The 16,766-nt window shown below is 36.9% G+C and overlaps 1 protein-coding gene across 8 annotated transcripts in view; it reads left to right on the forward strand.

The window, feature by feature from the left end:
- Positions 1–16,766, forward strand: part of OSBPL6 (oxysterol binding protein like 6) — a 96,521-nt gene that overhangs the window by 61,302 nt on the left and 18,453 nt on the right. For 3 of the 8 annotated variants that reach the window (XM_072932293.1, XM_030277559.4, XM_072932294.1), the window contains 7 exons: positions 4,341–4,415; positions 8,607–8,772; positions 9,715–9,845; positions 11,840–11,947; positions 14,255–14,392; positions 15,266–15,353; positions 15,552–15,805. In XM_072932293.1, the coding sequence (XP_072788394.1) occupies positions 4,341–4,415; positions 8,607–8,772; positions 9,715–9,845; positions 11,840–11,947; positions 14,255–14,392; positions 15,266–15,353; positions 15,552–15,805 (960 nt within the window). The remainder of the gene's footprint in view (positions 1–4,340; positions 4,416–8,606; positions 8,773–9,714; positions 9,846–11,839; positions 11,948–14,254; positions 14,393–15,265; positions 15,354–15,551; positions 15,806–16,766) is intronic. The other 5 variants (XM_030277560.4, XM_030277562.4, XM_072932295.1 and 2 more) reach the window with 3 other exon arrangements.

The following is a 16,766-nucleotide window of genomic DNA, read 5'->3' on the forward strand; positions in this document are numbered from 1 at the left end:
CCAATTATAAGTACTTTCACAAGCCTCCTGTTATGTAAAAGGCTAATACGGGAACAAATAAAATGACCAAGAAATAAATTATGTTAAGGAAGAATTTACTCCATCCTTCCCTAGAACTGAAAGCACAGAAATAAGCATATTGTGCATATATTGCTGCCTTGTGTTTTGTTGGAAGCAGTTGTGTATTCTGAGGTTTGATCTAAAACCTGATCTTTTTTTATAATTAAGCGACTGATAATGAGGACTATTCAATTGGCTTTGGGAGCCAACAATCACCACTGTGATATCTGTTACTGAGTAAATAAATGTCAGCAGCTTTTAATCCATTCAAATATCTTGAAATTAGTACAAACTTTGAAAGCTTTTAATATGTCCCCAATAGGCACATTAAGGAGTTTTCATTTAAGATCAATAATCTTAAGGAAGGAAGAGGTGATAGTTGCATCAGCTTTCTCATTGCAGCTCTTGTAGTTTATTTTTCTTTTTACCTATTATACTTTGATAATCACAATAGGTAGAACAATGAGATATCTGTTTGGATTAAAAAGGTTTATTAACAAAGGAATTTTTGTGATTGATGTCATGTCATGCAATTGAATGGTCACATTTTTCCTTGGTGCTGAATAACAGAGAAATTAAAATATCAGTAAAATGCATGCAAATACTTCATGCCTATGAAGAGTCAGTCACTTCTGCATGTTCTTTTTTCATGCCACAGTAACCTCAGAGAATCCTAGCCACAAAAATTATGAAAGCAGTCAATGTATTATGATTTATGGTTAGTCATAGTGAATAATGAGCTGTTCCCATGTTACCTACACTTTGCTGAAGTAACACCGGCCTGGACTTCCATCAAAACTGCTGTTTGTGGTTTGGCAGGGGTGTGCCTCAGCTCTTGAAAATTTCAAATAGGGTTGCAGGTTCCCCTGAGATCGTTTGTGTGCATGGCATTGCTCTACATGGGTCTGTCACTTCCAGATTGATAATGAACTCTGCCTAACTTGGGTCAGCATTAATTCCTGCCAGAGTTCTTGCTGCAAATATAAAGCTTATTTTCTTATAGCAAAGTATTAAGTTATTGTTGTCTGATCTATAAATTAATTTGCAGTAAAACAGAAACAATAAAATTGTTCTAAATTATATGGAAGACAAAGAATACTTGATGGCTACTCCATTATCTTGCCTAGTTTGATGGACTCAGTTTATTCTTCCAAGGGCTGTCCTGTCTCCTGAGTGCTAGAGCTGTGGTCTGTAGGAAGATGGCCTCACTGACTCATTGTGTTATTCCTAATTTCTTTAGGTTGCCACTAAAATGTGGATGTCCTCTGATACCTGCAAAACCTTTAAGCTATTTCTCATTTTGTTCTTCTATTAGAAATGCCTTCTACTTTATTGGTTTTCCTTATTGCTCATTTTTTTAAGACTGCTTCAAGTCTTTCTGATTTGTTTTTTAGGATATCCCCTACTGAGAATCATTTTGTCTGATTTGTGATCATTTTCTTAATGGTGCTTTCACATAATTTGGTATTGAATGGTTGACATTTGGTACCAGTAAGATTTCTGTTGTACTATTACTTTCCTCATACCTTCCTGCATCTCATTAGTTTTACGGAATAATGCTAATATTAACAAACTAACTTTCAGCTAGTTTCACTGTTAATTCCATTTGGAGTACTTGCACCTATTTTTGTCATCATTGAAGTACTTTTAATTTGGAGTATTTTCACCTATTTTTCAGAATGAGCAGTTTTTAGCTACATCAAAGATGTTCTGATAGTACAATGTTGAGAGCATCCTTCTGGGGAGCATAAAATTAGGGAGGTCTATAAAGATGTGTGCTTTGTGAGTGATGGGGAATGAGGGTATGATTTCTGCTGGCTCAGTATTCTCTGTGTGTGAGGCAAGGAGGGAATCCTTCCATCCAGGTTTTGTATTGTACTTGTTAACATTCTTTTGTTAATGAGATAGCTTTTGTTGGATTCCTGCTAACACATTCTTGCAGTATGAATGCTAGGTGCATAATGTATTTAAAACATACTTTTTCATGTAAGTAAAGCGGCTTGATTTGTTTCTTAGACAGTAATAATTACCACTTAAATATGCCAGTTTTGTGTGCAGTTGACTTTGTTCACACAGCTAATCCCTGTAACTTGAGTGGGGTTACCCCCTGAAGTAAAACTGAGTATAGCATGTGTCTGTACATTTGCAGGTTTGGGTGTTTACTATTGCTAAGTTGTTTAGAATTAACAGCTCAATTTACCGGCCTTTACTTAAGAGTAATACATTAATTGCTTCTCTTAAGAGAGATTGGTTTTATGAAGGAGGTTCATTTTGTTTTTAAAAAGCCTATTCAAAATCTTGTGAAAATGGCCTGCAAAAACATGTTAGTTGACCTGTATTAATTCATTTTACAAATTATACTTTTGTACAAGAACTGAGTAGTGGGTTTTGTTTTTTTGGTTTTTTTGGGAAGTTTTCTTTTTTTTTTTTTTTTTTTAATATTATTTATTTCCCTTTGGGTAAAAGGTTAAGTTATCATTCTCTTAACAGCTTCAAAGGAACAAAAAAGATTACTGCAAAGCACAAAGAACCAGTGATATTTTGGTTTCCCACAAAAGCTCAAAGTTCTAAAGTTCCAAGACTTCACAGGGGGAATAGTTTAATAGAGAGCCGTGTATTATGGATTAATCTGAAAGATCATCTTGCTTTACTGAGGCTTTCAGCTCAGAACTGAAACCAGATCCAGGCTAGTTATTACTTTTTCCCTTAAGTAAGGATTTCTTTTTATGGTAACTCAGATTGTGACCTCACTTTCTATTGTGTTGAGGAGAGTGTGTGGTTCTGCAAAGCTCACTATTCCCATTTTAATAATGCATACTTGCATTCATAATCTTGTATACGTATAAATTTGTGCATATCTCTCTCTGTACATGGGTTTGTCCCTATTATTTAAATAAGAATATTCTTCCATACTCTTATTCACAGAATGGACATATTTTTTGGAGCACAAAGAGCTTTACATTATGCATATGATCTGTTGTTTTAACAGAATTTGTTCTCAGTATTTCAGAGGTTATGCACACAGCATTTTAATGTGAAAATTGTATAAAATATTATAAAATATCCACAAGTCTTTTACTGTGATCATTAGACAATCCTTCCAGCTGTCCATGGCATTGCCACTAATATCAGCCAGAGGGTGAAATGTTTGGCCATTCTCCACTGTCCCAACCCTACTGGGAATGTTACAGAAGCAAGACAGTTCAGCTAATAATTGAAATACAATATCCTGTTCTTCAGCATGGTGTCCATTTGTCCAATCTGCACATTGTTATTTGTATGACGATCAGGCTTCTTGCAGAAATATAGATCTAAAAATGCTGTAGTGGCTATAGGTGAAGAAATATGTAAAGGAGTTTTCTAAAAGCAGAAACATGTATTTCGTAGTTTTCCAAAATGTTAAAATGACTTCAAAATAATGGCATTTTGATTAAATATTAAATAGAATGACTTTATGACAGATATGGAGCTCCTCTGTATTAGACAGTTACTTGCTTGACTTTAGTGTACAGTGAAAAAATTTCTTGCAAGTAAAATTAAGCAGGATGAGGCCAGAAGTTAGACCTGAAGAAAAGGAAGCAGTCATTGAAATACATAGTTTTTATTTGTGCTTCTTTATCTGAGATTTTGCCTTGGTCTGGAAGCCAAGCCTTCAATTATGTGGACAAGCAGGTGGAGCTCAGAAAAGTGATATGTGTAGAAAATGATTCAATAGGCTCAAGGATGGATGTGGAAATGCCAGAGCTGTGTACAGGAATATTTACTTAAGAAAACTCACTAGATAACATACACACTGAAAAATTTTACCATTGAGCCACATACATCTTCAGTGACCACAGTTTATGCACTTCCACTATTGCAAAGTGATCTCTTTCAGAATTCATCTTCTAGATGGTCAAATGACTCCAGAAGGAGTTTGATTTTTTTGTTTTATTTTCTGGCATGCTGTAGCATCCTTTTAGTTCTCTTATTTCATTATTGCCTTATTACTCTGAATGGCAATGCTAGTTGATTTGTTTTTTGTAGCATTAGTGAGTGCACTGCAGTCCAACTCATCTGGAGATAAATTTAGTGAAGTATCCAGCTTTTTATGTCTCTGGCATGCACAGCTGAAAACACATGATATGTCCTCAACATGTGTAGGCCATAAGAGTAAACAAAATGGAAACCCACTTAAAGACTCTCCCTCTCCCTTTTCTGATCACCTTTCATCTTCCTGTGTCCCATCACCCCTTCCCTTCTCTTTCTCTACTTCCTTCTTTTCTTGCATTCACTGTCAGGAAGGGCCGGCACCGAAGGGCCAGTTCAGCACAACACGACGCCGGCAGAGACTGGCAGCTGCAGTGGCTACAACAGTGAGTGGACTTAAAAATCAAGGGATAGCTCTAAGGATGGGAAGCTGTGTAACTTGATTGTGTAATAAATAAGCTTATGAAAATGTTTCTTGCACTTTTTGGAGGTGTCCGTGCTACCCCCTTTCAGCTGAGTTCCTTAGAAGTGGTCAGACCCAACACAAATGTGCTCCATAAATGTGGGTCTGAGCTTGTGTACGTGGTACACATCCCTCCTCTTTTATGTAAGTGCAAGTGGCAGACTCAGGCCCTGCACAAATAAAGTCTTTGATGGACTATACAGAATAGAAAATAAAAGATCAAATTCTGTTAACAGATGTTGTGACCGTTATAGCAAGACAATAGAATTAAGGAGATTTGTTACAAATAACCGTGAAATTATAAAATTTCCTGATATTTCTATAAGTAGCATAAGGTTAGTCGTTTCATTTGAGGCACTTTCTGTTTATGTTCCATAATCCCAAAAAGTCATATTACTACTCAGTGTCTGTATGTAGTTTTGCTAATTCTCTAAGTTTTTGTCAGAAAATAGGGAGCTATGAAATCAGCACCAGGGCTGGGAATTAATTGTGGGAAGTCCTGTTTGTGAAATTGAATTGCCATCAAGAGGATATCTTCAGCTGCTGCTTTATCAAGAAAGTACTCATTAGGAAGGCCCAATATAGACATTTATACTAATCCATCAACAGATAAGTACAGCAGCTAGATAGGGAAGACTGTTCAGCCAAAGTCTGAAGTGAGCTTTAATGCAAACTCCTTATCTATCCCAAGCAGCGAATGTCTTCACCAGGCTGAGGTGTTCCAGGGTCTGCTGTTCCAGGCCAAAGCTAAAATCCCTAGATCTGACATAGTTTCTGGTTAAGCCTATCTTGAGCTTCTGCTACCTGAACCACAAACTCAGTTATTGCTATGTTCTTTTAAAACATATGAGACATATCAGTGTTTCTCCAGCTTTGAAATTAACTCATCTAAATTTATCCCTCTGTAATCAGTTGATGCTGAACGCGTGCTCTGTAATTGATTGCTGTGTCAGTCTGCTTGCCTAGCCCAGACACCTGCCTGATTCCCAGTTTACAGGGCTGAGCAGTGTTGGTGGGAGGCTCTAACCAGAAGGCTCAGCAGCAGTTGAACAGCTTTGGCAAGGGCTGTACTTCATACCTAGAGAGTGCTTCGGGAGACAAATGCAGCTGGGCTGGGGTTGGGAGGCGCTACGAGAACAGGGAATTGCTGAGATGTTACCTGCAGCTCGAGTGAGGACCTGTTAAGGGAGGTTCTGGAGGAGCTGGACAAAATGCAGGAGGAAGGAAAGCTAGAGGCACCAAAGTGACTCTGTGGCTGTTGCAGTGTTCCTGGCCATGGCCTGTTCTTCCTGGCTGATGCACAAAATGGTTGTTTCTCCCAAACAGTGAAGCTGTGTGCATGGACTGAGGGATACAGAATTATATCAGCTAAATGTACAGCAGAAAGAGGTTTGCCTTACAACCCACTCATCCAGGAACAGTCTGTTCCTACGTGAACATGTAATTCTGAGGAAGGTGATGGATGAGTGGGTACAACACCTCTGGTGTAAAGCAGGAAGTTGGGACAAGGTTCATCTGAGGTTGTGGCTAGAAGTGTCTGTGTGGGGAAAACTAGAGGGATGGATCAAGAAGCTAAATATTTTTTCAAAAACCTTCAAATCAGCAACAATAAAAAACAACGAAAAGGAGAATAGGTAGTAAAGTCAGGATCAAGTCACCATTAATACAGAGAGAAAGCACAGCCGTGTAAGGAAAAAAGGGGAAGATAATTATATTGGCAGTGTTTCCTGGACTGTTGCCTATTCAAGAGAATGAAAACGGCTGTTTAATGTGGGGTTTTTTTCATCTGTTACGGAAAGTAGCTTGGAAACTTTTCTAAAAGAGTTCATGTGAATCAACAGTTCAGTATTTTTGGTTCTTGAATTTAAAGCAGTCAGCAAGGCTACTTGTCTCTGTCATGTGAATGTATATTTCTTGCAAGTAGTGCGACATATTTGTAGAACACATAAATTGCATTTTTAGGGCTTAATTGAACATAGTATTTTTTTTTCAATAAACATCATTGCAGAAACCTTTCTTTTTAACCTGGCCGTCTGAGGTTTGAGGCAGAAATGGTGAATCTAAAGCAGATCTCTTCAGCTTGATTCATCAGAGAATGACTAAAGAGCCCCCCTGCATGTGTGGGCAGCCTGCCTACTGCTCTGCCAGTCCCTGTGGGTCTGGGGAACCTCCCCCATCACCGCAGACATGTGGAGCTGGGGGGGACTCTCCCTCAAGCTCCAACTTTATAGCTGGTGTCAGCTTCTTTCCTGCCTTTGGATTGTCTGGAGGGTTGGGTATGTTCTCCATACGCACAGGTACAGTGTAGATACCTACTTTGCTCTTCTGGAGCCACCTGGAACAGTTGAAGCTTTGTGATGCTCCCAGCCAGAAAGTTCTGGAAACATGCTCTCCCATTTTAGAAAGGGAAAGGTCTTGGAAAAGTAATTTGAAATGAACCTACGTTTAGCCACAATAATCCATTAACATAGTGTTATGCTGGGGTCTTGAGACAGGCAACCTGGTAATTATGAAGAAGATAAAGGGTTTAAATACCCAGTATGAATAGAAAGAATTTATTCTACATCTTCTGTTAACAAATTCTTCTTGATATGCAGCTAAAATGAGGTCAAATAAAAAAATATGTACTTTGTTGATATAGCTGGAAATCAAAATAAATGAGAGCAGGAATAAAGCTTATATGAGACAGGTACCATAGACTTACTATTTAATGTACTACATGTATCTGGAAACCAAGAAAGAACAGCATGGGAAACGTATTTCACAGAGTACACTCGTGAGTGGAATGATTAATAGATCCAACAGGATTTTGAGGGTTTAATTAGATAAACAGAACCTAAAACTAAAATGTGTAATGATGTCAGTTTTTACAGAAAGGAATTCATAAAACTGTTTCAAATAACAAAGTACCAAGTTCAGCCACTGATGACAGTGGTTCTAGAACTCATCTGTTGATAATAACTTTTAGTAATATGACTTTTTATGTTATCTTCTGCTCTGTATCATGCCTTGGAAGAGACATTTTATATTTTGGCCCCATTTTTCATATTTGAATGATTACATTGGGCTGCAGTGTGAAAATGCTTGATTTATGCATTTGATCAATCTAATGAAATTAAGTAGATTTAATGTACTAAACAGTGCTTGATACATTAAACTGTGGTTAATAGTTAAGTGACAAAATGTAATTCTGCATGCCTTTCTGTTGCATTTACAGTTGAAAATTTTGTTCTTGGCCTGATTTTCATATAAATGCGTGTAAATGGTAACATTAAAGTAAAATACAAAATACTCTTGCACACACATCACTTATATAGCAGTGGTAGCCATACAGTGCATGTAGCATACAGGTAACTTCTCAGTACATGATACATGTATATATAACTTAGAAAATCTTGCATTTACATTTTTTTTTATTGCTGTACCTGAAAAGTAGAGGGGAAAGCAAAGTAGAAAGATAAGAAATTAAATTATTTGCTTGATCTTACTAAACTGTATCTCTCTGCATTTATTTGTGGTCTATGTATTTTAAATGAAAATCAGGTGGAGTTTTGATTTTAATGTCTTGTTGTTATTGTGTATTTTTTTAGTTAAAAAGATAATAGAAAGACTGTATGCTTCTTTCATCTTTATAATTGCCAGTACAGTGAGTTTCAACTGAAGATTTTTGAGTAGTTTTGAAAAACTTCAGTGATATATCTGATAATATTATATCCTATTTCTAGATCTGTGGAGGAATTCTCATACTTCAAATGTTGGTATTGCAACAACAGACTCATCTACAATTACTCTCAAATGTCCAGATATACAGGAGCATATCTCATGGTTCAATTTTCCAGTAATCTTCTAAGCATTAGGAGATCATCCTTTTTTTTGTAAACATTAGAATTAAATACTCCATCATTAGCTGTTAGATGTTAGGCCTTCTTTTTTATATTTCAGTGAAAAAATTCAAGAGAAGTCTGCATCAGCTGTGTTGATATTTAGGAGAGTAAGAAGTTACATGTTCACTCTTGCCATATTCTTCGCATTATGAACTAAGTCTTTTCAAAAGAAATTTTTGTCAAAAGTTTTGTTACAGCTTTTGCAACAATTCTTCTATTTCTTGCTGTAGGTCCCTTTCAGTGCTACAATGTCACCCGTTCGATTGCATTCATCCAACCCCAACCTTTGTGCAGACATTGAGTTTCAGGCTCCCCCCAGCCATGTGACAGACCCTCTGGAGTGCTCTACTGAGTACATGAAGCTTCAAGAAGAATTCTGCTTGATGGCACAAAAAGGTAGCTGGAGATGCCCAGCCTTTCCTGTAATGTGCTTCTCTGTTGTGTTTCTTTATTGGCCTCACTTAGTTATGGTCAGGGCTTTCATCTGTGTTGGGTGATACTGTGTAAGAGTTTTTAGCTGTTCAAGTGGCTTATACAAAGGCAGTATATATTATCCTGCATATATTTTCCGTGCATGTAATAAATGTAGAGGTAGGCAAACTCTGAAATTGTTTTTGAAGTCTTCTGAACTGCTTTCTCTGTTCTGTAAATAAGTGGCTGAATTTGCAAACATCTTTTTTTCCTCAACAAAATAAATTATTTCTCCCCAAAGATTATTCAGAATGTAACTGATTCATTTTTGTGCAATGTTTTCTGTGTCAATGGAATCAATGGAAAAGGAGCTTATTACAGGAATGTACTTTTGAATTGCAATTTTATTGCCAGTAAGTGAATGGTCCTACAAACTGAAAAATACAATTTTAAAAAGGTTTTCTTATCAGTTTGCTGTTCTATAACAAGCACAGAAAAAATGTGAGACTGACATCTTAAAAAATTCAAAACCTGTTTAAAGACCAAGTAATCCTCTTTATTAGTACAATACTAGTTGATTCTAGCAGAACTGATGTTTCTGTTACTCTGAAAAGTACAAATAAAAACCATAAAGAAAATAACACATTTTGGACACAATTTTTCCAAATATCCACCTTTCCATATGTTCAGCACCAAGAATATGCTCAGATGAGATACGTGTGAACACACAGCGCATTGCAATCGCAAGCTGTAAGTGTTTGTACTTAATTTGGCATGGATTACTTGAAGTTCAGGCCCTTGTTTCAAATGTCCATTACTGTGGGATGGAAGTCTCACTCTCTGTCTGTATTGCTGAAATATTGTGAGATGTCGATGTGATTTCTGTAGCCAAGAAAATACCTGTTTTATTTTTTTCTTTTTGCTTAGTGCATTCTCTTTTGAAGTCTGCCTTTAACAGCATAGCTATAGAGAAGGAGAAGCTTAAACAGATTGTTTCAGAGCAGGATCTTACAGGCCACAATGCTCAAATAGCTCACCTCAGACAGTCCCTCTCTCAGGTATGTTCTTGATTTTATTTCAAGCACATCTGTCTTGCCCAGTGCAGTATTTCTTTTGTATTTTGGCCATTTCCTTTCACCTCAAAGAAGCCAAGAAAAAGCCAAGTTCTCAGCCAGAACTATGGCATATTCTGTTATGGTGTAAATCTAGCCTCACTGCATGTGGAGGTTAAGGATATCATTTGTGGAAGCATGTATCTGTTATGGTTTTCCAAAGTAAAGGAAAAGGATCAAATATTTTTATACAAATGCTAAATGTTTTTCTTAGAGCTGTCCCAGCACAGCCAAGGGAATACTTTTGTTTTTGTAATTAAGTTTTTAATTTTGACCATATGTTGTCAGGTTTGTTTTATATGTCCCTGTCTCTAAATGCCAAAGGAATCCTGGGTTGCATTATAGTCATGGGTTTCCAGATATAGACCTGTAACTCTCCAGCATCTGTCCTACTTAAACTAGAGGAAAAAATATAATTTGCTTTAGTGCGGGAGAAAAAATTAGCAACAATAAGTCCTTAGGTTGCTAAATAACTCAATTTTTCAAAATTCATTGTCAAGGAAGCATAAAAGCATTTGCTGGATTGGTGTGGAGGACTATATCTGCAAGAAATATGAGCAGATGTTTAAAGACAAACCTTTCTATAGATTCAGATGCATAGCATGTTATGCAGATTGATTTCTGTGCATTGTGATAAAAACGGGTTAGGAGCATTTCTGGTTGTTGACACAAATTTATCTAAGACCTGTGGATATTTATTAGCAACTGGCATGAAATAGGGAGTCATGTTTTCTTCTTGGTTCTGGCCTCCAACATTAGTTTAAAAGTCACTGTCACACATTATTTCACAATCTCAGTGGAGAGGAAGTGGAAAATTGACTGTGACTCGGTTTGTCCAGTCTTGTGACCAGGTTTGAGTTGTTGAAGAAGCTATTGTCAGGCTGCTGTTGGTCATTACCTTCCCTCTCTGAGGGATGTCAACTAGGAGCATGCCCAGACCATTTCAGAACAAAGCAAAATTGGGTAATTTAAACTGTTCAGTGACCGTTTAAGCTTACCTATTTTCCTTTGGTCTTTCTTTGTTTTAGTACATTTGTGCAATCTATTCCTCAATCTGCACTAGGGAGAGACAGAAGAAGGTTCTTGCTCCATTGTAACAATCCTTTTCTACTGAAACAAAATGTCTTTCTGTTCTTCTTTTCTATAATCCTCAGTGCTCTGGATATGTTGTTAAGTCAGCCATGTTCTAGATATGTAGCATATTACACTTCTGGATTTCAGAATCTTGTACACTAGTTTTTCCAAGCAACAGATAATACATTATATATGCACCCAAATTTATAATCTAGGTTGGACTTTAAAATAGAAAAATCAGCAGATTCCAGACACCAGTGGGATTCTGTTGGTATTTGTGATACTGTAGTGGGTCACTAGTTTGAAATAAGTACAAAGGCAAACCAATAAAATTGATCTAGGTGGGTAGACAATGATGCTAGCAATTATGTTGGTTTTACTGGAAAGAAGCAATTTCTGTTTGCAGCCTCTGAGTGCTGATAACCTTGACTCAGAAGAAGCTGTATAGTTGTAAACCAACAATTGCTTCTTTGGGCATTTTGTGGGTAGTTCCCATGTATTGTTCTGCAGTTTCACTCTTTGTTGCTGCATTCACTCCCCATTTCCATAATGTACATAACCCACCAGTACACCTGCCAAGGAGCTCTCTGAAGAACTGAGGTAGAAGGCCAATGTTACATTGTGGGAGAACATCTATCCCCCTGTCTCCTGAAAAACAGTGACAGCAATGTAACCAAAGATGAAATCATGTTAGAGAAGATCTCAAAATCTATGTCCCTATAAATGAAAGAAAGGACGTTCTGTGATTTTTTTTTTAGGAAATTGCTGGAAAGAAGCTTTTTTTCTTCTTATTTTGTTTTTTCTTTTTTTTTTTCTTTAATGTTTACATTTTAATTTTAAATGAAATGTACAATTTTTATTTTAAGGCTCTCAACCAGAATGCTGAACTAAGGAGTCGCTTGAACAGAATACATTCAGAATCTGTTATTTGTGATCAGGTTGTCAGTGTAAATATTATCCCTAGTCCTGATGAGGTAAGACTTCGGCCTTTAATGGATTTAGAATACAAACAAACCTTGCTAATTCTCACTAAATAGCTGAAACACACCTAGAAATTTATTGGATTTTTCAGATTGGCTAATATTCAATCATAGAAAAAGTAAGGTTATATTTTCTTACCTACAATAAAACTTCAGTCTTTTGTTTTCCATACGTCAGACATGAAAGAACTCAGCTTGGTCTCTTTACTGGAGCAGAGAAGGACTCCAGTTTTGGAATATTAATTGTTGGCTGTGGGAATTAGTGAGGTTTTACTACATTTGAATGTATTACACAGTAGCTAACCAATTCTGTATCTTAGTTTCTTGCCAAATCAACTGAACAATTAATTATTTAATGACCTGATTCTGCAAGTGTCTAAAGGGCCTCATGTTTAGAATCTTGAGTGGTACTGTTAAAATCAAAAGGTTCAGTCCGTAAACCAAGCACTGCACTAATATTTTTTGCAACATTTAGTTTTTCTTGTTTTGCTTTCCTTAGTCAACAGATTAACAAACATTTATATTTATATCAGTGAGCTTCCCTCGTGACTAATCTGAATTTGTGGACTATAATGTATTACAATTAGTATGGTCACTTTGGCAACCATTCTGCTTGCATTTTACAAAAATGTTTTTGATTTGTCATTTCCACTATTTTTTTTTCTATGCATATGCCATTTCAGTTAACATAGTTTTGTCTCCTAGATATTTCTGGCAACAAACACAAAAGGTAAAATTGGTTTTGTTTATTTCCTTTCTGAAAATGTCTAAACAATTTTTCCAAAAATCCAACATGTTGGAGGCTAGCAACAGAACATAGAAGTGAAGTGCTGCCACAGCACAGGAATCTACAGTGGAGTTCTGGGCATGACCTTCTCTTCTGTTCTGTATTTTTTGTTGGTTGGCTGTTCCTTTTTCATTTGTTCATCATTGTCTTGGTAGAATTAAGCCTGACTGAAGAAATGTTTAGAAGTTTCCAGATCTCTCATTCAGTTATCTTAACTTGTTTTGTATATATCTCTATAATCTTGTAGCACAAAGATAATGCCTGTGTGAGGGTCTTTTTCAGGTAGGAGCATGTGTATTTTTCCAAGTTCCTCTAGTTTATGTGAAGCCTCAAAATTTTGGTCACTTCCTGTAATGATTATGGTAAAATGGGCCTTTGTTTACATTATAAACAAGCATCAAGCATCACAATCCATCTACAATCTTATCAGACCTAAAGAATGGCTTGTTTATGCTTTTTTGGGATGTTTTGTTAGTGCTTTTTGAGGTAATAGTATAGAATAATTCTACAGAATTAATATGTCAACAAAACCATATGCAGGAGTTCTGGAATAAGATAATAACGGGGATTGTGTTGCAATCTGAGGAGTTAACCATGTTTAAAAAAGCTTCAGTAGTTTCATCTGTATTATCTCCCAGGAACAACATGCTGTATGAATTAAGGGATTAAGTCCAAGATCTATTTCCCTCCACAGCAACAGATCCTGTGGTAAAATGGTACAGGGAGAGCATCTTAATTTTTTCTTAATGTGATAGCCTGCAGGGTAACACTGATCTGGTGTTCCACCCATCACTAGCAGGAAGAGGAGGGTCTATTTCACTGTTTTAGCCTGCTGCACTACTGACATTGACATAGCACAGTTTTGAATCCTTGACTTTGTTGTTACATTTCTTTATAATGTAATATAATTTCTTTTAGTAGTATTGGGTCAGTGTTAATGGCATAATGCAAATGAGATTTCGAGTATAAACATAGAATAGAAGCCCATAAAATACATATTATAGCTATCCTCCTAAATATTCAAGCATTTCAAACATTGTTACTAAACTGGTTCACAAGGTAATTTATTTGGAAAGTAACTTATAACTCTCAGACCTTATAAATCTTTATAATTAAATTTTAATTGTATCAAAACTAGTTCCCAGTGATGTAATTTGTTATTACCAGAGGTGATTTAATCTGAAAATTGAACATGTCTGACACAATCCAACTATTTGTCCACAAAATCAATCCTCTGCATAGAGAACTAGATCTGCAATTTCATGCTGCTAAAACTTGGCAGTAGATGCTGGGCAGGCCTCAAATGAAGACATGTAGCTCACTGTTCAAAATGCACTTTATTTTGTCATCCTCAGTGTCATCTGTTAGGTACACACAAAATCCTACTAAAATGCTGTCTTTATGCTCTGTGCTTGTATTTATCATAGAAATCTTATTCAGGTGATTTACCCCTTCTACGTGTATTTCTTTAATATTAGAAATAATACTTTTACTTTTCTGTGCTTTATTTACAGACGGGTGAACAAATTCATGTCAGTTTGCCACTGTCTCAGCAAGTTTCTAATGAAAGCAGGCTCTCTATGTCTGAATCTGTTTCTGAGTTCTTTGACGCACAGGAAGTGCTTCTGTCTGCCAGCTCGTCAGAAAATGAGGTAGGCTGTGACAGCATGCGGCAGCTCTGCTGCTGGACAGCGTTAGGTAGTGATGCCACTGGGGAATTTTTTTTATTTTTAGTAATGCTACTTAGAGTAAAAAGGTATCAAAATTGGTAAAGTGTAAATAAACAAACCTGAGATCACATAAAGAGGTGCAGGAGTTCCCTGAAGTGTAAAATTGAGTTGCAAGTTAGTTGTGTCAGTAACTTACATTCAGTACGTGTCCTTTCCAGGCAATTGCAGTTCCACCTAAGGATGACATAGACAGCTACAGCTGAATCTGCAGTCAATTAAACTTAGATTTTCAAATATTCTTTAAAAAATCTTCTACTACATATGAATATAAAATTATTCTCTGTAATAAGAGAAATAGACAAAAAAGTAATATTTCTAGAAAAAACAGTTGTGTAAAACAAATTTTAAAAACATTATTAATGCTGATGAGGTTCTTGCTTTGCAAAATGCTAGACTGATGATTACATAATTTGTTTGCTGAAATGTAAGGCATGTTTCGTTGTTTGGTTCTTTACGAACAGCACAAATCTGACTATCTCTTCTCACCTTCCATCCCTAGCGCATTATGTTATCAATTTTTTTTCATCCCTGATCTTACTTAAACCACCTTTTGCAGATCTCATGTCTGTATTTGGATAATAAGGAATTCAAAAACGTGAGCACAACGTAACACCTTTTGTTTTGACAACATTGGTACTATGGACAGATTGAAATATTCAGTTTATTTAGCTAATAGTTCTAATTGGATAGAATTTGGGTTTTTTTAATATTTGTGTTTCAGTTAACTATTTCTGTCTGTTTTGTCAGTATGTTTTATATGTATTTGAGTTAATGGATATTTTATTTATGTTTTAGGCTTCTGATGATGAATCTTATATCAGTGATGTGAGTGACAATATATCTGAGGACAACACCAGTGTTGCAGACAACATTTCTCGGCAAAGTATACTGTGTTTCAGACTTTGGGAAATTACGTTGGTTATGTTCATGTACCAGAATTACTGCATGTCAATACAAGACGTACTCAGCTGAAAACAATGAAGTTGGGCTTGCTTGTTCTGGCAGTGATTTGGTTGAATGCAGAACTCTGTTTTTCTTAGTCTGGTGCTTTCTTATGACAATATTTTTCTTCCCTTCCCAGTTCTTAATGGTGAGCTGACAGGAGGCGCATTCAGAAATGGACGGAGGACTTGTCTCCCAGCTCCCAGCCCTGACACCAGTAACATCAATCTGTGGAATATTTTGAGAAATAACATTGGCAAAGATCTTTCCAAAGTATCCATGCCAGTTGAGTTAAATGAACCTCTGAATACCTTGCAACATCTTTGTGAAGAGTTGGAATACAGTGAGCTCTTAGACAAGGCTGCTGAAACAGATGATCCTTATGAACGCATGGTAATGCATTTAGTGTAGCACTTCTTCTGTCTGTGTTTAAAAGAGAGCTGTTGAGTAGGGTCTGTGTAGGGTCTTCTCTTTCCCCTCCTGGTCACAGACAACAGACCTCCCTGCTGGGTCAGAAAAATGTTGTGAACAGTTACAGGTCATAGGTTTGATCTGAACAAGGCTGTGGGACTTTTCTTGACCTCAAACCAAGTCCTGCAGTTGTAACTCATTCATTTAAGATCAATCTCGTGCTCTATGACTGTAGATGTAGGCATTGGCAGTTTCTAGATCTGCAGCATCATTTTCTGGCTTTTTGTGTTCAAATCCAGCAGCCTTCAAGAGGTAATCAAGTGTGTGATTAACTTATGATCAATATAGGTGTGAATAAGATGTTGCCTTATGATCAATATAGATGTGAATAAGATGTCCTCCCAGGCAATTTCTAAGAGAGAAGTTTCAAAACACCAGAAGAAAGTTTTCCTGGGCAGCCTGACTTCAGCTCCCCTGTAAGTCTGTTTTGGTTTTTTTACTGACAGCCAGCAGCCTGTGCTCAGCTCTCAGGTTGCTTTGATCTGTCATGTCTCCTTTTCCTCAGAAGACGCAGGGAAAGGCTGTAAGGGAAGGTTGGCAGCGTTGTTGCTGAACATACCTGCTGTTCCCTGGTGGGGGTTTGGCAGCACTGTGGATAACTGGGAGAAGAGAGGTTGCCTTTGCCTTTACACAGTCGCACACTCAAGTCCCTGAACTGCTGTGTTCACAAGGCCTGCAGGAGAGTGAGGCATCCTAAACACTAAAGAGGTTGAACCTATCTTGAGAAATGGAGTTGAATTATTCACCATCACATTCTGTTTTCATACAAGACTCAGGAGGTGATCATAGTGGGTCGCTTCCAACTTAGAGCATTCTGTGATTCCGTCCCTCACAAAAGGAGGGAGATTCTGTAAGGAGCGGGCAGGATTGTAAGGAGTAAAAC

This window comes from Taeniopygia guttata, chromosome 7 (genome assembly GCF_048771995.1).
Source record: "Taeniopygia guttata chromosome 7, bTaeGut7.mat, whole genome shotgun sequence".
NCBI classification, from domain to species: domain Eukaryota; kingdom Metazoa; phylum Chordata; class Aves; order Passeriformes; family Estrildidae; genus Taeniopygia; species Taeniopygia guttata.